Source organism: Motacilla alba, chromosome 3 (assembly GCF_015832195.1).
Source record: "Motacilla alba alba isolate MOTALB_02 chromosome 3, Motacilla_alba_V1.0_pri, whole genome shotgun sequence".
In the NCBI taxonomy this organism is placed as follows: Eukaryota; Metazoa; Chordata; class Aves; order Passeriformes; family Motacillidae; genus Motacilla; species Motacilla alba.
In genome coordinates this window covers 55,944,030-55,970,082 of record NC_052018.1, presented here as the reverse complement: position 1 = coordinate 55,970,082, position 26,053 = coordinate 55,944,030, and the positions used below count along the sequence as shown (strand labels likewise).

General features: G+C 38.0%; 1 protein-coding gene across 20 annotated transcripts in view; it reads right to left on the bottom strand.

Moving 5' to 3' along the window:
* EYA4 (EYA transcriptional coactivator and phosphatase 4) overlaps positions 1 to 26,053 on the bottom strand; it is a 140,217-nt gene that overhangs the window by 31,464 nt on the left and 82,700 nt on the right. For 11 of the 20 annotated variants that reach the window (XM_038131131.1, XM_038131134.1, XM_038131135.1 and 8 more), the window contains exons 4-8: positions 13,720 to 13,844; positions 12,744 to 12,827; positions 7,696 to 7,788; positions 2,081 to 2,147; positions 15 to 157 (exon numbers count right to left, since the gene is read on the bottom strand). In XM_038131131.1, coding sequence (XP_037987059.1) covers positions 15 to 157; positions 2,081 to 2,147; positions 7,696 to 7,788; positions 12,744 to 12,827; positions 13,720 to 13,844 — 512 coding nt within the window. The remainder of the gene's footprint in view (positions 1 to 14; positions 158 to 2,080; positions 2,148 to 7,695; positions 7,789 to 12,743; positions 12,828 to 13,719; positions 13,845 to 26,053) is intronic. The other 9 variants (XM_038131139.1, XM_038131146.1, XM_038131138.1 and 6 more) reach the window with 4 other exon arrangements.

Below are 26,053 nucleotides of genomic sequence, written 5' to 3'. Positions count from 1 at the left end.
AAGTGGTCAAATACCGTAGGTGGGTAGGCTGTAGGGCTGTCCTGTCTGTGAGTAGGCTGTATAGACCGCTGGCTGCTGCATTCCTGAATACTGCGTCTGTCCGGCATAGGCAGACATTGTTTGAGCTGCTGGTGTAGAAAGAATGTGCGGATAGGGCCTAAATATCAGGAAAAATAGCATTACTGTGGCAACAAATACTTTGTATGTTGATTCAAGCAATAAAGAAAAGAAAAAGGTTTAGAGATGTCCAAAGGCAGTTCATTATTCTGCCAACTGCTCCTCTTCTGGGATTTATTCCACCCCCCACTGGAATAAGCTGAAAGACACTCTGTCCCACATTCCCCAAGGCACAGTGAATATTTTATGCTGCCCCATCACTACAATTTAATTCTTAAGCTACTGTGTCCACTTTTAGGTGGGCTGTGCCACTGCTGCATGCCTTTATATGGATTTAACATCTTTCAGCCGAGATCAGAACGCTTCAATCAGAAAAGCCCCCACACTTTTTTAATCCAGTGGAGGGAAACTTGGACTAGAAGAATAGAGGAAACATGGAGGTGAATGTTGAAGCTAGTACATTAGGTCATCTGTGTAGGTTCTGCTTCAACAGACATGTAGCCTCTAGCTTCAATGGGAGATGGATCCTACCCATGGAGAGCAGCATAAAAAATACTGACACCAATACTTTGGTAACCAGATGGGCTTTAAATGTTCAGAAAATATGGGCTAGGAAAATAGAATGGAAATAAAAATGGTCTTTTATTTAGAACACTGAGGTTTTATAGAGAGATTGAATAAAATCAAGTTTAAATTTTTTGCCCTCCAAAGTTGCAAAAATATACAGTGAAACATTTTTCTTGGATTGTTTTGTAAGTCAAATAAGACTTTATAGACCAAGAGTTGAATAAACACACTCTGCAGAATTACGCTAACTGAAACCTGGCCATTAAAAGCCATGACTAAATTTCAGATTCCAATTTTAAATTTTTTTTTCTAATTAATTCAGTACAGTTGGCAGCATTTACTATCAGAAAAGGATTACTCATTAATTTAGATGCCAAAAAATTGTAACAGTAGATTGAAAATTCTATTAAACCTTGTAATGTATTTGGCCAAAAGTACCTAATACAGTTTGCCAAAACCTGTTCAAATTGGAATGATGGCTCTTACTTCAGGCACCTACTTTCTGTATTAATAAATTTTGGCTACCATCATAAGATTGCAAATTTGTTAAAAAAACTTGAAAGAGCTTAATTGGCTCTTGAACATTTTGATTCAATGTTTTCTCAGTACCAAAGTCACACTGATAGCTGTATCAAATAAACGGAAACAAACAGATGGCATACTGGAATCAAGAACCCTTGTGCACAACACTGATCACAGGACAAGCAAACTAATATGCTGCCAACTGCAGCAGTTTCATACAACATCTTTGGTGTTTCCTCCTAAAGTTCCCACTCCTGGATTTGTGTGATTGCCCAAGAGTCAGTTTCCCCCCACCAAAAAATAAGCACAAAGAAATTTTCTATTTCTAACAACATCCATTGGCTTAAAAATAATAAGATTAAAAGCTAATCCAATTTATTTGATTTTTAAATCTTATGATATTGGAGAGGGACAAGGAAAGGGTGGTTCATGATTGTGGAATGTTTGGAAGCGTTTGGCAATGCTGGCCTTGGAAGGGTCAGGGACAGGGTTACCCCCCCCCAGTATGCAACTTGTGCATGCAATTGTGATTTCTATATATAAACTGACTTTTCCAAAATATATCTGTATATGCTCCCTGCACATGCTGTTAATATGCTGATGTCTGAGAATGCAATAGTCTGATTATTTTACTTCTGTTGTGTGCTGATATTCAAGGGTGTTTCTTGTGCAGCAATACTGCACGAAGCAGGATCTTACTCTGTAGACACACGAGGAAAAAAAAGTTGGAGAGGGAGCCAGTACCGGAGCCAGTACCGTGGCTTAAGAATTTTCCTTTTTCTCTGTTTCTCCTGCTGAACACTTGTTTGCAACAAACCACAAAACTGCCCACAGCCAAGGTCTATGAAAGACTAGAAGAGGTGCAGACACTAACTTGGAGGGATATATCTGTGGAGAGTACTGGTGCGCTGATCTGGGACTGTAGCCACTACTTGTTATTACTGCAAAACAGAAAACAAGAGTACAGCAGTTAGAAACACCATGAGACCCACAAAGCCACACAGTGTGAACTAAAACAGCAACATTAACAGAGAAGCCTATTGAAATGGACAGCTTTTCAAGGAAGCAGATGTCACCAGTACCACAACATCTTAAAAAAAAATAATTAAAAACTTCTAAATCTTTTGCTGTTGTGCAGAACTCTTTAGTTAGCATGGGTGTGTCATGCTTTCTCAACTTGACTAACACATTTCCGAGTATATTGCAGAGGCATGTATTCCATACATCACCTGTGATTCACACACTGCGGATCTTTCAAATTTGCAAGTTATATTAGAACGGGTAGTTAAAAAGAATTTTGTGATCTAACATCTTTCATGGGATTGAGGTAACATACACATACCTTTATAGTCCCTCATTAACAAGAAGTTCAATTTAGGAAAAGCATGTTTTATATGGTTGAGACTAATTTTAGTTATCTTAGGTAATGGAAGATACTGCATTGAGCAGTAGAAAGCAGCCACATTCTTTATAAACAGGCCAATTAAAAGATAACCCCTAACAACAGCATTTTTATTTTAAAGTATGCATAAACAGTCCTGCTCAGTAGCCATCCAAATTGTGTGTATCTGTATATTCACAGCTGCATTCTCCAAGAAAGCTAACAGAACAATAGTCATAACCCATTAAAATTTCATCCAGAAGCAGGGCTCACACTGGATTAATTCCAAGTGTTTGGAAGTTTCCCTTTCCTTTAGCCATCTGTCTTGACTAAGACAGATGTATTCCAAATATATGTACTCTAAAGTGTTGAACCAATCCCTTCAGAGCAAATCCATACTGGGCAAACATACAGAGTGTCTTTATTAGGCCATCTGCTGTTCATTCACTTTTCAAAAGATTAAAGTAGTACACAATGAAGCACTGGAATTTCTTTAGTCTAATCAATCATAGTTGTACTTCAAAGTGTACCCTCTTCCTGAGTTATTCATAATGGTAGTAGAAATGAACATTCTGAATTTTATAAGTGACAAATAGGTTCAGGTCCCTAACTATTTTATGAAACATGATACATTTCTACATCCAGCCCTAATTAATGTCTCTCAGATCTACTGCTTTGAACACACAGAAAACTTCATATTTTAAAGATAGTTTAAATGCATTTAAAATGTGTAGAACTTAAAAGGAAAATACAGTAGAAGAAAAACAATTAACTTCTTTTTAAAATGTGCTGTTAAGTATGGCTTGAAAGTAAAGAATTGGATAATAACTTTTAAAACATGTGCCATTAGATTTCATAAAAGAGTTGCTGTTTGAAAATATATTGAGGGTTTGCCTGTAATGGAAATCTGCTAAGTTTTATTTTGTGTGAATATTGTTCTTGAGGGTTTTTTTGAGAATGCCTTTCCGTGGTTTAGAGCAATCTGCTACATGTGCAGGCAGCTATTCTCAGAGTCAGACAAACCTATAGCTGTTTCTATCAATGTAACTGGTTCATAGAACTCCAAAGAATGCTCTTGGTTATTTCAGGGTTGATGAGTAATTAATCTTCCCTGTTGTAGCTCTGTGACCTTTCTGAAGACAAGCAATAGCAGCAGAGTGACCTTGGTGGTTCTCAGGGCAAGGAACTTTTGTGATCCATTATCGGCTTATCGGATCATTTTAGCCATACTGCTTCACTGTTTGTCTCATCATTTGCTGGATGAGAGCTCAATCAATTAATCACTTTGGTTAAAGCACATTTACCATGCCATGCCACCTTATGTAAACTACAAAAAAATTAATTACTATTCATTTAAATCACTTGAGCTATCAAAACCTAATACTTTTCAGCAAAAACTGTTTGCCTTTTTATTCTTTCTGCATTTACCTTATTTTTAAAATTCAGACAAGAAAATAAAATACTTTTGGAATGTGTCTGGTTTTAAATTTCCTCATTTTTATCCCCAGTTTTCCCTGATAATCCAGTTGTAAAGAAGAAAAAGAGGCAAGACTAAAAAATGCATTCTTTTCACTGTTTCTCTGTAGCTTGTCCCTGCAATTTGCCCACTACATTTTACACTGTGAGATGTCTGAGAAACATTTCAGGGTGTAAGGCCTATCATAAGAGAACACTGTGACTGAGTGGAGCCTGCAAACCACACCTGTATCTCACAGATGAAACTGCTGATTCTAAGGGTCATCAAACTTTAACAGCTTTGGCTGCTGGATAACCTCCTGACATGCCTTCTCTGAGGACTGCTGGCAGTGGAGGAGATGGTGGAGGCAGGTCCTATGGGGCTTTACATGGGCATTATATGAACGGGGCTAAATGGTTTTTTTGTGGTGCTTATGTTAAAAAACAAAACAAAACAAAACAAAATTGTTTCTTCTCTGAAAAATTCAAATATTCCTAAGACTTCACTACTTGAAATTAACAGCGGAATGCCCTTCAGGGCAGGTATAAGACCCTTGATCTCTCCAGCTGCCATTAACGTTGTTTCACAGAGGGGGCAAGCTGACAGTCAGCTCTTACCAGTTACTCTCTTAGTTCAAATGGCCAAGGTAGTTGTGGAGGATTTAAATGATCAATAGCTGTTTCAATAGCATGTGTTGGGTTCAGTATATTAATATGGGCTGGAGTTTTGTATATTTTCGTTACACGTCTGGAAAATTCTGTGCAAAAAGGTTAGGTTAAAAGGACCTCACTTAAGTAACATCACAATCTCTATGCACAAGGGAATCAAAAGTAGGTCAAACAGCAGTGACATTACCTAACTTCACCTTCATAGCCTTCAGAAAATTGTTTTCTATACCTATAAACTGTATTCTATACCCTGTGTGTAATAAATACTAAGTAAAAACAATGAGAACATCAAATACCTCTCTCTCCACTCTACTAAAATGATTAAAACAGTTCTCAAATTAATCCGCTATTGTAAGCACTGTATACACAGTATTACAGTACAGCAGCTGCAACAAATTCACAGTGCATGAAACTCTCAGTTTAGGGCTGCGCAACTCTCTCAGTCCTGTGAATGCCCACTGCAGTGGGAGTGTGCTGCAGAATCACAGAGCTGCAAACTGAGGACACTAGTTACCATCTGCTGCTCTTTGAAGAAGAAGGAGGAGGAAGGGGGGTGCGCAACGTGACTCCTCACCTGGCTAACCCATGCCCAGGGGCACAGGCTCTCCCAGGGGCAGCTCTCCAGCACACGGGGACCAGGGCCCTGAGCATGAGCTGCAGCCCTGAACAGGGCCTTGCCAATCCCAGGAGAAATGCCACTCTAAATTAAAGAGTTTTATGTGCTTTATCTTTTCAATCAACAGTTCACAGAATCAGTTTTCTGCAAAGTCCAGTCTGTCTCTCCTGTCCTATACCTGACACAATCTGTTTGACCATCACTTACAGCTGGTCATTAGGGACAGAGATGTCTACTTTACACCCCACATGGCTCGTTGAGCTTTCTGCTCAGTTCCAGGACAGGTCACGTGTTTTGACTGCCTTTGGAGCAGGGAAATAAATTTTATTGGTTAGAGCGTTTGAAACAGAGGATTTCTGCATGGCAGACTCCCAAATGCATCTCAGCACCATGAGTTCGCTTTTCCCCATGTCTCATTTCATAAAATACAGAGAAATGCTGGCACCATGACTTTGCCATGGTTGGGAGCAACACATATATGTCCCTCATTTTCAGGAAAAACCAAACTGTTCAGCGCTGGGCTTTGCTATGCATTTTTTCAGTCACAGGTGGCTCATGTGAAACAATATCTGTCTACTAGTCAGCATTTACTGGTTTTGGCAACCCACTAAGCTTCCCAACTTACCAGTTGGGCTAAAAACTCAGAGAAATCCTGATTTTGCTGAGTTTTTACCGCTCTTTAGCACTTCTCCCATAAAATTAGAGGAAAAAAATGGTCTGATTTGGGAGTACAAGTAAAAGGCAAGCACAAAAGTAACATATCCAATCCTTATGAAAGGCTGAGTGCATTATCAGGACAGCTCTGCGTCTCGCTCTGATGATGAAGACTGCACGTCACCCAGCCAGGCAGACTATTGATTTCCCACTGAGAATGACTGTACTCAGTTACTGCTTGAGTTTGTGCACTAAACTGAGAATCAGGTTCGTATTTCTTCTGAGTACACAGGTGGCTAACAGGCAAAAAAGGATTATGCAAGGCTCAAATTCCTGCCTTTTTTTGTCTTTTTTTTTTTTTTTTGAGGCACCAACTTTCCAAACATCCAAAGTGTAGAGATCTCAAGACTTCTTTTGAAGTCAGTAGAAGCTGATGGGTGAGTGGCACCTGGGGAAATCAAGCTGTTAGTTATCTAAACCTGAGCTGAAGGCTGCAATTCTTGGCACTCCAATGTTGCCTTAGCCATAGAATAAAACTCAGCTGCCTTAAATACATGGTAGAAGCTGATAAAACTTCACCAACAATGAAAAAAAATCATATATAGAGTTGGATATTTTATGATTTGTAATCATTACTAATAAAATTTTAGCACTGAGTGAAAACAGAGTGAAAAAGAAAAGCTAAATTTTAGCCCAGACTATTTAATTTTTATGGAACTTTTTAGCCTTTAGGGTGAGGTCCCTCTCAGTATAACTATAATGAGGACAATGAAAATTAAAATGAGGACATTTTTCTAATCAGAAATAGTAAATGCTTTCAATCTCACAAAACACCTTTTCTTCAGACATCAAATTAGTTATAAATACTTTTCTGAATAATTAACTTTTGGGTTTAACTGATGGCTAAAAGACAATTCCAAGACCCGATTAAAAAAATTAATTACACAGAAACATTGTGATTTCCAAAACATTTTAAATAGGGCTTGACTTCCTAAGTCTACCAAAGTAACAGTAGCATCAGTGTGGAGTGGTGATTCATGGCTTTGGTGTTTCATTTCAGTCAGGCCATTACTGAACTCCTATTTCCAGATGCAGAACTTATTCTCCCTCCTCTCCTTTTTATATTATTATAAGCAGGATGCAACTTAATTATTAGAAGGCTGATTATCTGTACTTTTCCACAGTTCATCACATTTTAATAATTTCTAGGGATCTACTTAAATCACTGTTTGTTTAAATTTTTTGAGAAGTAATTGAAGCCTATTATTTAAAGTAAAACCATTTTCTTGGAAAGAAAGTAGCTCATCCCAGTGGAAAGAGACTAACATGGCAATCTGGTCAGTGATAAACTAACACACTGCTAATAGGACTAAAAGGATTAGCACTGAGGTATAAACCTTAAGATTTGAAACTGCTCAAATTAGCATGGCTGTTACAAATACAATCCCATTTTTTTTCTAATATCATACAAGACTAAAGCTGAGAAAAAAGATCTACAGTACCATAATAACAGTATTATTTTGAGACTTTTGCAAACAGCAGTGGTCTAAGGCATCATTATTAGGCATTCTTTAAGATCACACCTCATGTAAAAATACTATAATATTTATAGTAGCTTCGTAAAGATTTCTTCCATGCAAAAATCCATTAATGATGGTTATTAAATGCTGCATTAATGTGCATCTAACCAAACGTCATTTTATTATGGCTTTACCTGACCCAGTAAACGTGTCAAGCGATGCATCTCCAGTTGTTGTTGCTGTTTCACTGTTGTTCATGGGTTCTGTTTTGACTGCAAGAAGAGACACTACATAGAAGAGTAAGTAGACATGAGATTTTACTTCTAGATTTGTACTGGAGTCCTCATGCCAGTCTCACTACTGGTAGTCCAGCTCAAACAAGCACACGTGCAACAGCTTCAACCTTTGCTCTAGCACCATACTGAGACAATCAACAGGAATCTGACAGGAATGCCCATTTATCTACACAGCTCTGTACCTGTGCATTCATCCAGCTGCTGGTTTTAGCACTGGAATATCTTTGGGGGTGATTTCAACATAAATTTAATTGATTCTAACAATATCCTAAGAGTAGCATAGAGGAAGGAAACATTAGCTGTCAAGGGATGTAGCACGTAACAAAAACAGTTTTGCCTGACAAGTAAAACAATTATAATATGGTTTCATGATAATACAGGAGGAAATTACTTTCACAGTGCCAGCATGTTGCCTTTCCCCTTCCCCTTTTACAGAGTCTGTGGGGGCCTTTTTGAGCTAGGCCACCAACAAGCAATTTTTCGTAACTGAAGAGAGAAATTTGAAAGAAAAAAAAGCCAAAGAACTAGAGCAGGACACAAATGACAGCCATGACAAGTCAGCTTCTTAATCAGAGGTTACCAAACAGCTTAGTCTACTCTGAACTCAAATTTATTTCTTAGGCATCATCATGCAGTCTTACCATCCAAGCTGTAACTGAAAGCACAAAAAGCACCACAGAAGCAATACAGATTTTTGTAATTAAGTATGTTACCTGGACAGAACATTTGGCATGGATTTTTGTAATGGAATTTGGGAACCACCCATCCAGTTGATGTGGTAAGAAACAGAGGTAGAGAATGCACTGCAGCTTATATTAGCCTGTATGACTGGCAAATGTGGAAGCCTCAACATATTAACCCAATTTCTGCATGAAGGTCAGTCAGGGCTGGGCATGGCCACTCATCACATGCTTCTGGATATCACAGGTTGGTGCCCAGGGCCACAGAGTGAAGATGCAATGAAGACCTGCACAAGCAACTACCACAGTTGCATGCCAGGTATCCAAATTCCGAGGGCACAGCCTGGGATTTGTGAAGAAGCCTTTGCTGTGACAGCCAGCCTGGCAGAGCCCCCCGGCAGGTCTAACATACTCCAAGGAAAGGCGTTCTCTGCCAGCTCGTTACCTGACGCCTCTGAGATGCCTCAGCTAAGCTGACCAAAGCTCTCATCTGTCAACATCACTGCATCCACGTCTGACTGCACTGGCAGCAGCAAGGGAAAGGGGGGAATTTCATATTCTGAGCTGGCAATGTATTTAAAAACTGTGGCACAGATTCAAGTCACCTAAATCAAACACATAAAAAGTGCCCACTGATCTCCCTTTATGTTTAGCTGAGACAGAGAGGTACTTCCAGAGGTTGATTCAGTCCAAGTATGGCCTGAACTGCCCTCAAGCTCACCATCCTTCATACAGTCTGCAGAGGAAAAGGCAGTGCATAAGATAAATAAAGGATTTCATTTCTTCATGGGAAAAATGTCCAGAACAACATTGACAGACCCATTCTGCTATTTCTTCCCTGTGTCTGTGAGCACCGTGAGCTGCTCATTAGAAATCGCACAGCTACCAGTAAAGCTGCCTGTGACAAGCCCTGTGTGAGCTACCTCTCCTACAAAATCACATCCCATTTCCAGTCACTCTGCCTAATGGATCTTAATTCAGGAAGTCACATGGGATGCTGCTGATGTCTATAACTATACCAGTGACCTGTGCTGAAGTCAGAGGGACACCTGTTTGGATCAAGCAGGAGAAATAGGGATGCATTTGTCTCTGTGACTGGTAGAATGCCCTGCAGCATTACTGGTGCACCAGTGCCAAACAAACCAAGTAGTACCTTCTGGTTTCAGTTATACAGTTGTATCTTTCCATCTACTGTCTGAGATTAAAAACTTTTTGAATGTGTGTCTTTTGAATGTAAACCTCTTTTCACTATTGTTTCTCTTTCATAAAACTACCATGTCCAAATAGTCTCCCTGCAAGCAGCAGGGTATTAATTCAATATGGAATCATTAGGGAAGAATTTTTAGCCACAGTTTTTCAAGCTGTCGTGCACTCCTCATTTTGCTAGCTATTATCTTTTTAATTAGGAAAAAAAAAAAAAAAGCTTTGACAAAAACGACCCAAAATGAAAAAAAAAGCAGTTCTTAAGAGCAATAGAGTAATGAGTCATTCCCATTTCTATAATTATTTGAGAAGGATGTGATTTCATTTCCATCACATCAATAAAACACATATCAAGAAAAAGTTTAAGGGCCATTTGTTACAAAATGATGGCCTCCATTAAACCTCTCAGTCATGTGGAACATGTAGTTTGCCTGAAGTAAACATTAATTTACATATCAAAAGTATGTAAATTAATTTTTTTCCTGATTACTACATACGGATGCCTCTATGTACTTCTGCAAAGTCTGGGCATCTACCTACATGAAAAAAGTAATTTTTAGCACCTTTGTCTTTTTCTGCTCAAGAAGGTATTTCACTATTGTCCATAGTGAGCTACAAATGTTCAGTATTGCATTCAAGAAGACAGTATATGTTTAACTGATATATTTAACAAAAACTTCAGTCACGAATTGAAATGTTTACTTAGAATTGTGTCTAGTTCTGCTTAATGCCAGCTGCGCTGCACTGCCATCAGCATGAGTAGACACAATCTTTTTTCTTTCCCTGTCAAGCAAATAATCTAAAACAAAAGAAACTCTCTCCTGTACTTAAGTTGAGGAAAAACATTATATTTGCCCTGAGTTTTGTTGAAAAATACCTATAGAAATAGTTTTTATATGTGCTTGACTTTAAACAGTTCTACTTTTTTGCATTCAGATTTCATGACAGTAAGGAATTCATCAAGGTCCTTCCTTAGTGTAACTGGAGATTTTTACTATGACCTATTTTTCTTTGTGCTGTATGTCATTAAATAAAGGGGAAAAGCACAAGGCTAACCAAGGAAAAAGAAAATATTCTAACATCAGTTTAAGAGAACTAATTTTTTTGTTGTTTAATGTATTGAAAAAGTCAAAATAAAATGAAAAGTGACCTCTTACTGGAAATACATTTGAGTGCTGCTAGCAGTGAAGACTGCCCGTGTTCTGCTTTCAAATGGAATAGAGCAAGCAGCTATGTGCTACTTATTTGCCAGCTGGGCTTAGACCATGACAACACAGTGACAGAGCAGAGCTACCAACATCACCAGGTGCTGGGGCACGTGGTGTACAAGGAGACCCAAGAAGCTGGGCTTGTTCTGTCCTAGGAAGAGGAGGGTGAGAGGAGAGCTAATTGCTGCCTGCAGCTATCTAATGGGAAGATGCAAAGATGGCAAAGAACAAAGGCACGCTCACCTCAAAAGGTGCCCTGGGAAACAACAGGTGGGAACAGATACAAGCTGCACTAAGGGAAAAATCCAATTAGATGTAGGAGGAAAATTCAATGCTGTCTTGAGTGACATGATCTAACAGCAATGTTGGCTCTGCTCTGAGCAGTTCTTGGCCCAAATGACCTCCAGGGATCTCGTCCAAACTTCATTATTTAAGGTTAACTCAGAATACAGCTCCCAACAAGCAACAGCTTCTACAATAGACCTTGATGAAAGGACTTAGCTGATCAGAATGACTGCTATTCTGCTGACCACTTTTTTATTTTCTCTAAAGCATTCCTCTATGTTAAAGACTGAAAACGAATGCAGAGTTTTAGGGGGAAGAGGTGCTAATACTATGCAAGAAGGAGCATAGTAAGTGCAACAGAAGTTACAGCAAACAAATCTGATTTTAAAAGCTCATGTAAAACAATAAACCACACAGCTTGTCATAGAATGATTCTCCTCTTTCTTTTAGCAAGCCTTAAGAGTTTTCCTGGGAACATACTCAACCAGAAGCACAATTCTAAATATTCTACTGCCTATGGAAATCAGATTTAATACAACTAACACATTGTATTTCCTCACTACTAATAATTAATACTTAAATTGTTACCTTCCACATTTACCTGAACATGCTGAACAGTTAAAAGAGGAGACAGCCCAAGTTATCTCAGTCTTCCTTAAACTTAAAATCTTGTAATTCAGCAGCAGCATTCACATGGAACAACTTATTCTAGTGCAAATGATTTTTTGTGCTCAAGTCAACTTTTTTTTTGGTAAATTTTCTTTGCATATATGTTTTACAAATGGCAAGCTGCTTCGGAGGGATTTTTTAAAAGGACAAGTTTTTGAAATCTTCCTAACTTTAGTCCAAACCTGCACAACTTAAGCACCTTTGTAATGACTTGTAGAGAAACATAGTGATGCATGTTTACATCTATGATTAATCCCACATGTACTGTAACGATGTCAGATATAGAGTTATTATTATTCCTTACAACTTCTGACAATTAATAATACATGTCAGAAAACTCATAAATGAAAACAACAGCTTGGAAAATTTGGCCAAAATTTTGTAAAGTGGCAAGTTACATGTGGCAGCACATTAGACATAAGCTTTGATTACTAATGAAAGTCTTAGTAGGAGTAAGAACAATGCTGTCAGCTTTGACTTGCACTCAGGTAATCATGCAATGCTTTACTTAAAAACAAAAGAAAAGCGAATGGGCATTCTGTGAAAATTCCATCAGTCTGGTTTCCACCAGTGCTGACTACTGGCAATTCCCAGCAATGCTGAACACCACAAGACAATCCCAGTCACTCAGAGCATGTAGACAGCTCAGCTAATTATAAGCGGGTTAAATTCTCCTTGCTCATCAAATGGCTTTCAAAGCATTGTAAGATAACTGCTTGTTGCAACTTCCTAACAGTTTTCTGGCTGTGGGAAAAGCTTTTGAGAAAGGGTAGGAAAAAAATGCTCGGGATGAGGGGGAACCCCATGAGAACATTCAAACTGCAGAAGAAAATAGGGGAGCAAGTGGAGAGAGATGTCACACAGCAGTCATGGAGACACACCACACATGCATGCACTGTACCAGGGTCTCTCATACTTGTTGCAGAGGAGGGAGTACTGCAACTCAGCAACCAGTCTGCAGTATTTAACACAGTCATGTTGTCTCCTGAGAACAGGAATGGTACAACAGTTCATTCTCCCAATGTCTGTTCAGTGTAAATGAATAGTCTTCAAGGCAAAGCAGTGTTTTGGCACTTTAAGTCAAGCCTTTTAACAGGACTGTATTGGTTTTATGGGTATTATTTTAACTGGTTTATTTATGCAGATTGTATAATATATAATAGAGGCATCCAGTTACTAGTGTTCTTTAATAGCATGCTGGAAGTTTTCTCTTCTCTTTATGCTGGAATAAGGATTCTGTTTAAAAATATGGTTCAGCCCTTCTTTGCAGAGCTCAGTTACCTTCCCAGGCACATTCACTGGTTATCTGAAAGCATTGGAATATCTGTATTGTAGTTGCATGGCAGAGTTACAGGATCCCCTATAGCAGTAATGACCAGTTACTGCTGGGGAAAATCTAACAATCTCTTTATTACAAACTTTCATTACCTCCCAAGAAATGGAATTAATCAGAAAAAAAATTACCTAATTTTGATGCACATCTCTTGATAGTGATTTTAATTTAACATAAATGCATGTAACTCAGGGTGTAAGAGTAAATTATTACTCATCAAGGATGCATGACACAGAAAATACAATTTATTTTGTAAATTACCAACAGGTATAAGCAAACATTTAACATGGTGTTCAAATCAACCATTCAAAAATTTTCTTTATTTCATCTTTGCACCTTGTTTCAGCTCTGCCTCTTACTTTGGTTGGTGCAAATCAAAGAAGTGATGTTGGAATTAGAAATTTACACTTGTATGACTGCCAATTTTTCATCATTCTTGCTGCATTTATAAACAGGTATATGGTAATTCTTGAAATTATGGTAAGAAATGCATTACTAAAAACTAGCCAAAACTTTCTGTGTGCCAGCTGTGTCTTCTACTTACCTCCTGTTCCATTTGTTGTGACTGATGTGCTACTGAGATTAGATTTATCCAGTTTGGAACTACCTGGTGCATCACTACTTCCAACAAGATTATGAGGACTGGCTAGATCCTGCATTTCCATAGACCTGTTAAAAAACAAGGTGACAGTGTTAATGCACTGTGATAGTATCTAAAATAATCTGCTTTTCTACATAATTTTTTTTTTAACATGGAGAATTTACAATGCATCCAGATTAACAAATCAGTGCAGGTTCATTTGACATCTTTGCTTTTTACCAAGCCTAGGAAAGTAGTTAAAAGCAACAGTCCCACTATGTCCCACTTTTCCTTTAGATATTATGAAGTGACCCAGGCTTATGAAACTTCCCCTGAAGCACACCGCAGAGTTTGTGCATAAGAAAGCTGAAACAGGAACTTCTGCCTCTCATTATCTGTATTCCAACCAGCAGCAGTTACTGCATCCACACTGAATTATAGGAACAGCCCATACAAGTGACTGAACAGAACTGTTGTGTACATCTGGAAAATTCTTCACTCCTACAAATGTGTATGTTCTTCTTGGATCTCTTGATACTTGTTTTCTTCTCTGTAATTTCTGGGAAGCTTGCAAAATTTCAAGTGGATTTAGGCTGCCATGAATTCCAGCCTCACAGTTACACTGGGGGCCTGTAGATGGCCTTCATGCAGTGACAGCAGATCTGCCTCTCTCAGACAAAGACAGAGCAGACAAGGAACATTTCTTGTTAGACCAGTAATTGCAATCCAATTTGCAGTCTGTACTCGCCTACTCCTTCTTCATTTATATATTAATTACACAGATTTTTTTTCCCCAGAGAAGCAATTTTGCTGTATATAAGCAAAGTTTCCAGCCCATGTGTAACAAGAGAATGATCTACCATATGTATACTCCAAAGGCCAACAGAAAGATTGACTTACAAAGGATGTGAAAGCCTTATTACATTGTAGAAGGCTGAGAAGGAGAGGAAAGGGATGAACAGTTGGAATGGTTCAGTAACAACAACAGCTCCCAGGTATTCATATTCTGACCAGGACAATCAACGGCAAATCATTAAGGGCAACACCCAACATAGTAAGAATATATTTCAAGTTTCACTTTGAAACTGCCTATCTTCTGTGCTCCACAGATCCTCCTCTGTGGAAAAACAAACTAACAAAACCCCACCATCTTTCCATCAAATATGGGTCCACTGGCTGAATCTGGATTTTTTCCCCTCCAGAAAACGAAATTATCTGGCTTTTTTACTCCTAATTCTGCTGATCTCCTGGATGATTTAATCCCTCACATTACATTCATTTAACCCAAGACAAAGATTCAGAGCTTTCATGCCTTGAATATATTCAAGGAAATATAGGAAATAGTATATCTCAGCTGGGAAAATAAATGGAAGCTTTACGCAAAGCCACATGAAGCAAAGAATCCCATTTACTCGGTCAAGAATAACATGCACTGGCTAAGCCAGTGGTAGGATAGCCTGCCCAGCAGCACTCTGGATGAGCAGGAAAAAACTGGTATTGCTGCAGGCCATGCATCAGCAGGTAAGAATTTTACAGCCATATTCAAGGAAATGCAAAGGCACAAACTGAGATTTGAATTGCATTGAACCCAATTTCTTCATCTAATTGCACATACATTTCTACACGTCTGTCAGCAATGCATTATATTTGTTGTCTACTGGAAATGTGATCTGTGTTAGATGAAATAAAATTAACTCAGGTTGTTTACAAGTCTGTCAGATTTTGTTTAGCAGTTTCTGTACAAGTATAGCAGCTAAAGGTTAAAAAAAGTCTATGGGTTTCCATCTTGTATGTATTTAAGGGAGCAGAAGAATGCTACACAAAATAAACAATGTGTGTTTCATTGCATATACAGCGTAATGCTCCCCACGTGTTCACTTGGCACTTTCAAATATCATGATTTCCTGTTGAAGTATGATCAGCACACAGATACCTATGGGGTATCTGCTCTAGAAAGTTCACACTTTTTTCCCCTTGGTTTGCATGAAAGTTACAACAATTTCTTTTCAGACAGGCATATATCATTGCCACAGATGCCAACACTTCAATGGCATTTTAGAAGCAAAATCACTGGTTCAACTACCTAGCCTTTTTAAGAAGTATCCATTTTAAGCACTTTTCACAGTCAAATAAATCAGGTTTTCTTAATCAAATCAGATCTTGTTTTAATCAGAAAACTAGGTCCACTAGCTCTCATTTTCTTGGCAAAGAATATAAACAATCAAATTTTGTAAAATGAATACATTTTGTTCCAAACCAGCACGAAAGCTTCTGTGCAGAGAAGTATTTTTATCGCCCTAATTTATTTTTCTGTAACAAAAATGACATCCCATCCAGAGACATGGCAAGTTAATTAACTAAAAGTATTTTTAAAGTAGTGCCTTCACAAATAGACATTTTTTCTTCTGGAGTAAAAGACATCTTGTACTTATTGGTAGTCTATTAAGAATAAAAAGGATACCCAAACCAATAAAATTTTCACAAAACCATGTGTATACATTGCATTATCCTGGGTGCTCCATCCTGTGTGAACAAGCACAGGGATTACTTTAATATATCCCTATGTGATTTATTTCCAGAAGTGCCCATGTTGCCTTCTGTGTAACACATATATTTCAATTCACTTTTCTGGATATATTTAGTTTACCTTTAGCCTAAAATTTCTCAGGAAGATGTAACAGACTTAGTAAAATCTTATCTTCCAGTGAATGGAGGATTCAGGAAAAATACTTAGTAAAATGAACAAAATAATTCCAACATCTTGAATTCATTTTGTCAAACTAAATGTTTATCAGAGTCCTGCTTTCACTGACTTAATAAGAAGCAGGTTCAGGTTCAGTATGTGCTTTCCTGAACTAAAAAAAAAGTTTGAAAGAAATCTCTGAAGGAGTAATTAATACTTCTAAGTTTATGCAGCTATTTATTAAAGACTGCTCTCTAGTAAATGCAGTGTGTTCCGGTTTAGGTGGAATAAAGTTTTTTGTTAAAGGTGCTTAAAAAACTGCACTGTACAATTTTATTTTACATATTTTGTTTCTCTGGCACGCATATAACTGAGCTTTAGTTTTATCCCTCCTGCAATGTCTCAAACTGCTTTTTTTAGAATAATTAAGTAAAATTCTACATTGCATAAAAAGATGCATTTCATCAGGAAATGGATTGGATAGGAATAAGTTTTAATTATCTCTTGACTGTTTGAAGAAGGTTTGCATTATTCCCAGCTTCTGTGCAAAAATCTGAATTCGGCAAGACAGATTTGTCTTTTATTCTGCTTTGGCTGTGCTTAAAGCCTTTGAAACATGGTATTTGCACATGCTTAGTGGATCATTTCAGAGGCTTACTGGAAAAGTCTCTAAAACATCCCATTTCACAGAACAGTCTCCCAGATCTCAGTGGGCTTTAACTCTAATCTGTGGACAACTCTACCCAACTGAAGAAGGTTTGAACCAAAAATATATCTGTGTGGGATTCTGAGCCTTCCCCATTAGAGCATATTCGGTTCCCCAGCTTGAAGTTACATCTTTTCAAGGGTTAGCCTATGCTCAGAAGTGAATTAAAGAACAGCATCCAAAGAGACAAATTCCACCCTCTTCTGTCCCATCTTTACAAGTGTGGATTGACAGAACTCGTGCCCCACCCAGACCACCATAGTTCACAGCCCAGCACCATAACCCAACCTCGCACAGAAGGTGTAAGTAGGACTAATCATGATTGCCCCATGTGCCAACTGCATCTCTATTTCTGTATAGCTTACACTTGTGTTGTTTTAAAGGCAAAAAGTCCAAGCCTCGCTTCTACAGTTGTTTTTAAAATTCCTCTTTTTTCCCTCCCTTCATTACAATCACATATTCATTTGTGCACTGCAGACATAAAATTTATTTTCAGAAAATCTGGGTTGCTATAACTGTGTTATCCATCTGCATTTCCAGTTTAACTATTATTAAGGTGGACTGAGAGCTGAGTCCTTTCACAACTTGTAACTCCATTGATTATTTCTTAATTCTACAAGCAGAACATATTTACATAATTTTCTTGAAAAAGATGATACTTTAAAATGAAAACTTTTTGCTTCATAATCGAGTTCAAACCTTTTTACCAACAAGATCAAAAGTATGAAATAATTTATCAAAGATTTATAAAAGAATAAATATTGTAACATGAAAACAAAAAACTTCAAATCCCAGCCTAACCAGAACAATTTACAAATACCATTTCCTTTGTTCAGCATTTGAAGCAAATTCAAATTACAGGTGAACTGAAAGACTAGATGGAGGCTATTTAAAAGTGAATAATTCAATTCAGTTGGTAAATAATCATGACATCAAATTTAAAAAAAAAATATTTAGAAGTCTTTTACAGGAAATTTGCCACATACATTTCTTTAGCAGAATCTCACTAAACTTCACTGAGACAAAAAGACATATTATCATGACTATTACTATTACTATTACTATTACTATTACTATTACTATTACTATTACTATTACTATTACTATTATTGTTAGGTTGGTTTCCCCCCTGCTTTTCTAGTATCTCTTCTGTTGCAACACCAATTCTTAAACACTCCATCTTTCTCACAGAAACGTGGAGTCTTGTACATTTAAGTGATCAGCTACCCTGGAGATTCTGAAATTCAGCAAACTTTCCCTTTATTTCAAATTAAATTTTGGTGCAATAGGAAGGTTGTGTAACAGAACTGTTCAAACTTGGCTAAATCTGTTTCCTACTGGTATCAGCTCAGTTCTCAGACCAACTACACTGTTTTGAAGACAAGTAGATTATTTTTTTTTTCCATTTCCTACATAGATTTTTTTTTAGGCAGAGCTTTCAGCCATGTTCTGAACAGGACAAGTGAGCTCATCTCTCTTTAATATGCAGTCTGAACTAGCACATACAAGACAAGACTTTATTCTGACAAAAACAATTAAAATAGATGCACATGCACAAATGTCATTTGTCCAATCTACATAAAATCAGCAACAAAGTTTAAAACAATTGGTAATTTAGATAACACCACAATTATAAAGGTTTTTTCACTGTTTTGGGGATTTGTTTTTGGGTTTGCGTGTTTGGTGGGTTTTTTTTGGTTTTTGGTTTGTTTTTTTTTTTTTCAAATTACATTCATAGTTAGACCAGATATTTTTCATGTTTACTTGCACCTACAAGAACTGTAAATAATGCAATTAAAAAGAAGTTACACCAAACCTTCAAAGGCTACAGTGGACAATAAGAAAGAAGGTGAAGAGAGAGAGATTCTGGATGATGGACAGGTTTCCAGGGAATATACAGTTGTATACAAATTCATGTACACTGACACACAGATACATCCAATCTTATAATAATTCTTTGGTGCTCAATATAGACAAAAACACGTGTTTAAATGCATACACAACAAAAAACTTCCCAACATCTTTTCACAGAAGATCTTCGCCAATACTGCAACAAAACACACAGCCAAAAAAACTTCCTCAAATGAGTAATATTTCCAATAATTTCATCAACCCCAAAATAAAAGTTATATTTTCTTTTCCAGATGCTTTTACACTGTTTATGGCAGTCTTTTTCTTTTTTTTTTTTTTTGTCACTGTGAAAGGTAAGGAAGGAAGAGCACAACCAATGAAATAAATCTGTTCCATTTAGACAACTACCCCTCTTGTTTTCCCTGGCTCATCAAGCCCACCTATAGATCTTCTTAAGCTTAGCAGACAGCCAAAATAGCAGAACTTTTGCTATTCTAGGCACAATATCCCAAAAGCTGCTCCTCCAACACACAAGTTCTGGAAGCTTGCCAGATTTAAAAACAAATAATAATACCGGACACTAGCAAGATCTCCTTCTTGCTCTCCTTGAGGCCTCCTTTCTTAACTTGTAAAGCAATACAGTTCTAAGAAAAAAGTAAAATAATGTTTTCATTTATAAAACCAGCAAATGTTCCTCAGAGTTTTATTTTATTACTATTTTTTTAGCAATACAGAAAACAAGTGCTTACCTTTTTGCAATCATTTGGGGATAGGAGGTGGATTACAGCTGTATAATGTCTGTTTCTTATGTGTTTGGAAGTACAGTGTCAACATTCATATTAAAAAATAATGCAAAGAGGCAAAAGTAAAATCACATTCATATTTCAAAAATAAAAATATTTACATCAATCTACAACCAATGTCAGACAGAGAGTATCAAAGAGAGGGAGCCTTAGTGAAACAAAGAATTAAAACATCCAGGTTTTTCTACCATGTTAAGGAATACCACATAGGTAATAAAAAAAAAAAAGAAAATCACAAGGTTGAGCTTTGCAAAACTGTAAGTATAAAGTAAGGGCTGTACTAGACTCTCTATGGACTATTCATTACAAGCTTGAGTATCACCATGCAGCTTCCCAGCACATGAGTTCAAGCTCATAGGAAAAGAATATTGCAATAACTGCACTGTGGAGAGAAACAATAATTTGGGGAAAATTCAGAAGCGCCTGATTTTGTTCAAGAGTTTTTTGATCTCAAATAAACTGCTTGTCCTACAGAGGATGGGACTCCTTAGGTAATTCTTTGGGGCATAAAAGGGCACAAGTTGTGATTGTATCTCAGTTTTGCTTTCCTGCCTATTGTTCTTCACTTGGCTATTCAAACCTAATACCAGGAGAAAAAACCCTCCTGCAGACAGTATTGCTTTACAGGAGCTGTCTGACAGGCAGACAGTGTCAGTGCCTGGGATGCACTTGATGCAGAGGGCTCAGCTGAGAAAGTGGGCCAGCAGGTTTGGTGACAAAGGCCGGCATTGTAGCTTGCCCTCTTACACCATTCACAGCTAAAGAAAAAGACATTTCTTTTAACAGCACTGCAGCATCTTCCCCACCCCCATTCCCATTTCCCCAGTTAAGCTTTTGCTATCACCCTCCCTTTTTTGACCCTGGGCCACCTTGAGCTTCTCTGTGCTTCCTAACAATTAGGTGTCAGATTTTTTTTTTTGTCTTTATTAAATCTATGCTTCCCTCTTTTCTCACCACAGGAACAACTGCCAAAGGTTGAAGATTCTGTTAATCTAGTGTATGACTATTGTTTTAGCAATAAGCTGATACTAATTTTTTTACTGAAAAGGATATATGTATTTGTTCTTTGTGACTCTAGTGAGGAGTTATGACTAAATACTGTGAAAGAGAATTGCTTAAAAATTCAAGTTTATTTTTTGTCGGAAAAGAAAAACTGGTATTTTCTTCTTGTGCTTGAAAGTGAGAAGTTTAGCTTTGCTCTTGTGATGATTAAACACACCAATTAATTTAGACAGCTTGGATTGTTGTGCTACATATTTGCTGAAAACTATTATTTGCTTAAAAGCCAGTAACTGCATGGCTTCCCTAGTTTCTGATTGACTGAGACATTTTATTTCTCAGTTTAATGTTATTTAACAGTAATGAATAAAAAACAGTAACAGTTTAATGTTATTTAATGTGGTTTCCAGCAAACCACAGAAAACTGTCTATTCTAGTGCTGTTCAGTCAGCCACATTATAATAATTTTTCACTGCTTTCTGACTTTTATTGGGAATGAATGTCATTTCCCTGTCACAATTAAAAGACAATGCAAAGTTAATTTGAATTTCCACACTTTTGGATAAAATATAGAATACCTAGGAGCCATTTCTGCATTCCTCTGTTGGACATGTAGCTGACTTGTCCAAAGCCAACAATGGTTAAAACAAATAAGTAAAAGTCAAGACAAATCAGGGGGAGTGGAACTTACTAAGTTATTTACCTCAGCATAAACTTCCAGCTCACATGCTCTATGCCCCGCAGATTGTTCAACTACAAAACACAGATTCAGAGTAGGGAAACAGGCAGGCTGACACTGAAAAAGTAACAGGAGGCACTTTTTTCCCATATGCTCCTTTTCCACATCATGTCTCCACTCTCAAGTTTAAAATAGGTTTGAGTTGATGAAAGCAAATGATAGTTTTATATGGGAAACTGTTCCATTCTGATATAACAGACTAATGTACACACAAAAGGCAAAGCTATGCAGAATAATACCTTCTGGCCAGCTGGATCCCAGCCTTTCAGATATCTTTTCTGGGCTATCCTAATGTGACAGCCACAGTTTTGATGGGATGCAACTTTGGCTCATGGTTTACACTCCAGTCACTGGAGGAAGTATCTGGAAAGAGGCAATGTGGTGTCTGAATAGATATTTCCCATCTTCTCAAGGAGAAAGGCAGCTGGTTGGAGAAAATCACTCCAGGAGCCAGAGAGAGAACATCTAAACTAGTAAGTGTCAAGACCAGGGACTGAAGGAATAGCAGAACAAGGGGCTGGGTGGTCAATTCTTTTACTCTACGTAGAGACTGGCCCATCCCAAGCCTGGGCATGTGGACAGAAAACACATAAAGATACACAGGCACCTGCTACTTAACAAAAACAAACAAACAAAAACACCCCAAACAAACAAAACAAAACAAAACAAAACAAAACAAAACAAAACACTAAAGTAGGTTTTGAAGTCCTTATGTGAGTATTTAAGTAAATCAAAAGTGATAATGACAGCGCAGTTCCACAGGGAGCTGTCAAGTATCCAACTTACATGAAATATAAACTACCAGTTTACAGATACATAGGATCTAAATGCAAGTCTTTGGATCACAGGGCCACATTTTCAAAGATTAGTTCACCCAACAGCTTCTGATCACTTCCAGATGTGACAGGCACTTGCAAATGCTGTGGTTCTGACAACATGATGTGCTGTGTCATAAACAAGTAACAAACACTTCTGTGGAGATGGCTGGAATGCAAACAGCAAGCCTGTGGCCTTCCCCCCTGCGCCACTACTTCTGTACAACAACTGCTCAGAGTCACATCTGAAAAATCTGCTGGAATTTCAGACTCCCTTCTACATCTCTGACTGGTGGACATAAGGAACAGGTAACAAACCCAATGGCTGAAGGATGTCACAAAGTCCTTTGGTGGTTTTGAGTCTGATTTGAACAACAGACTGTTTCTCATATATACAGAGGAATGTGGAGATGATCAGCTCTGCCAGTTATTAGCCTGTTGCTAATCTGTCCTTTGTAAAACACAGCCTTCAAAATGATACTGCTAATTGCAGTCATAATATTATGAATTTAAATATAACAATGTCAACTGTATTCATGTCAGACAATATTTAAGCAAATATAAAATTGGGGAATCAGGGATGAAGGGCTGAGAATTTTGCTGTTGGCTTCAGTGGAGACTGGACAGCATGATGTAAGTGTGAACTCAAATTTTCATAAAAAAAAAGAGCAACGGGTGGGTTGTGTCTGACTCACCCTAAATTGAGATGTCTGTTATATTTCAAAGTAGTTATTGTAACATGGTTCTTCTTCACCAGGGAATGTCTAAAGCAAAAAAATCTCTTTCAGGTGTGCTGTATGAAGAGCGCCCATACCTCATTTCAATGTAATTTCTTTAGCCACCAGTACAGGGGCCTTGCAAGAACTTCATCAGCTTCCAGAAAGGATGAGTTATGATGACAGACTAGGCAGATTACAGGAGTTACCAAAAACTTGCAGTTTTCATGCTCTATTCATATTTTAATGCAAACATTCTGAAACTTCTTTTGGTAAATACAATATACAGAGAATTACTGGCAAGCAGTCTTAACGTGGGAAACATTAACACATCTCACTTTTAACAGTGAAGTTCCCCTTATAAGTTAAATCTGATCTGAATCTTGGCTCCCAAGACAAATATTCTGTAGTTTACCTCATGTGGAGCACATTATGTTTGGCTCCAAAACAGTTTGTGTCAAAAGCAATTATTTCTGTCTTCTAATCGCAGTCCCAACAATGAGTTTGGTTTAGAATATAAAACAAATACATGCAACTTGCTGACTGCCTGATGCCTTAATTGCTTCAGCATCTGACCACTGTAAGGGGTAGCTGGGCACAGCCATTCTGGATGGTAGGTACACTAGGTGTGCTGCACGCATCCCTTGGCATTTTGCACAGGATGACCTTATTGCCTGGAAGAACCTAGAAGAACTAATAACACTCAAAACAAATTTCATTATCCTGAGCAAGAGAGAGAATGATGCTCGGATAAATGCACCAATGCTGTGTTCTTTACAACTGGTATAAAATGACTACACTTCATTTTGCTTTGCTGTTGGATTCCCCAAGTTATTTTATAATTTGAAACTTAAAGCATGCACACCTTTTTCATTTGGGGTGAAGTAGGTGATTTTTCTAAGAGTTAATAAATACGTGTCTCTGAGAACTCTGGGGTACAATTCCCCTCCCCTGAACTATCCCCCTGGGCCACAAGAAGGGGCAGGTAGCAGCTGCAAATCTGTAACACCTCCATTTCCAGCTCAACCTGCATGTGGATAACCCAGCCCCCAGGCCAGGGCATACCTGCCTGCCTGGCCAGAGCCACAGGAGCAGGGCACTGGCAGACACATCACTCCAGCCCTCGCTGCTCGAGCACACACACAGCAGCCCTGGGAACCAGTCTCTCTGCTGGTTACCCTCCTTTAGAGCTCCCTCTGTTCAAAACATGGCTTACACCAAATGGCTGGATCTCACCAAGACTTCTGACATAATGCTTAGCCTTTTAAAATCATTAGATGTCCACTTCTGTCCAGGTACTGAGGGAAAAACAAGGCGGCAGGTAACAAGCCCTGCAGTGCTGTTGATTTTTATGTCCACCCACATCCAAACTGCAGATGTAAGACTGCAACTTCACTGCATTTAGCACAGGTTCCCCACTGGCTCTCCAAGAACCTAGTTTGTGAGACAGGGCAGGGTGCAAGATGTTCATAATGACATGACTGCTTTTTATAATACATTTACTCTTGTTTCTCAGCAAATGTTAAAATATTGCTGTTGGGAAACATGGTATAATAATGAAATGCTAAGAGGGATGAAAGTGCTTCTCTGGTACTATTTTGAGAAAGTCATGGAAAGCACTACATCTTTGAGAGCACAGGGGTTTATTTTCTATTTAATTTAATCTACATAATTAGAAGGAAAATAAGACATAAGCCTGAAATAACATAGGAATAAAACATGATCTTATGTCTAGTCACCTGCCAATTACTTCTACAGTGAAAAGCAAATAAAATCCCAAAACCCTTAAAAATTAAAGTGACAGAGATTTAGTTGTAAATTGAAACAGAACTTAAACGGAATTCACCAAACAGGATGTCCTCCCTCTCTGCCCTCTTCTGCACTCGCGCCACACAATAAATAATTCTGTTAAAAAGTTGATCTGTGGAATTGCTTTATTTATTTGGGCACTGCATGTGCGTTTCTCCATAGCTCTGCCAAACATACCTTCCCACAGACTTGTTGCTTCAGTCTTGGGCCTCTCTTACATGGCAGACACAAACCCCCTGTGAATTAGATTGAGACCATCATGCTAATTTTCACATTTAACCGAAACCAGATTTAAACTTATGTTTTTAAAGGTGGATGGCTAGTGGAAGGCAAGTATATCTCATGCTTTAAGAGGAGGTAAAGTTACTTCTGCTCTACAAACGACATTAAGAAATTCCCAAAGAAATTTGACAATAATATGAACTCAGATCATAGTAAATTATATCACTTGGCAGGTAACTGGAGAACTAAGTCCAGAATTGCCAACAAAATTCAAGACACACATTTGGATATATGGAAAGCTTTGCAATGACTAGCAGAAAGGAGCCTGCACAGGCATCTTGTGAGACCTATAAAGAACCTTATCAGTTTGGGGTTTTTTTTAATAAAAGTGTTCAAAAGGAGAAGATAGAACAGACAGACCATCTGCAATGTAACCACATAAAAGACCCCTGGGCAAATTCAAACCCATTAGCAGAAGTGCTTGACAAATCTGCCAAAGAGCCAGATGCTGCTTATGGAGAAGCCTCTTTCCTTGTCATCTGGATCCTCTGACTTCTGCTCCCAGAGGAGAACAACACTGACTGGTGCTCAGACTAAGCTGAGTGTGGAGGGAGCTGAGGTACAGAATTGCTCTCTGATAAGGCCATCTTAAACATAAGGAGGGGAGACAAAGCCTAAAATATTACAGCAGGCTTAACATGCATTTGTGTAATGTGTGGGATGCAGACGGTAGGAAAAAAGAAGGCAAACTTGCAATTACCTTATTTACATGTGGTCTCAATCATCTTATTTGCATGTGGTCTCTTTTTATCTGGATTTTTATTTTTGTCATTCTAGTCCTTAGCTGCGATAGAGTTAATTTCTTCTCAGTAGCTGTTGCAGTGCTGTTTTGCATTCAGCATGAGAATGTTTTGGTTTTGGTAAGTCATGTTTATCCCAAGTCAGGGACCTTTTT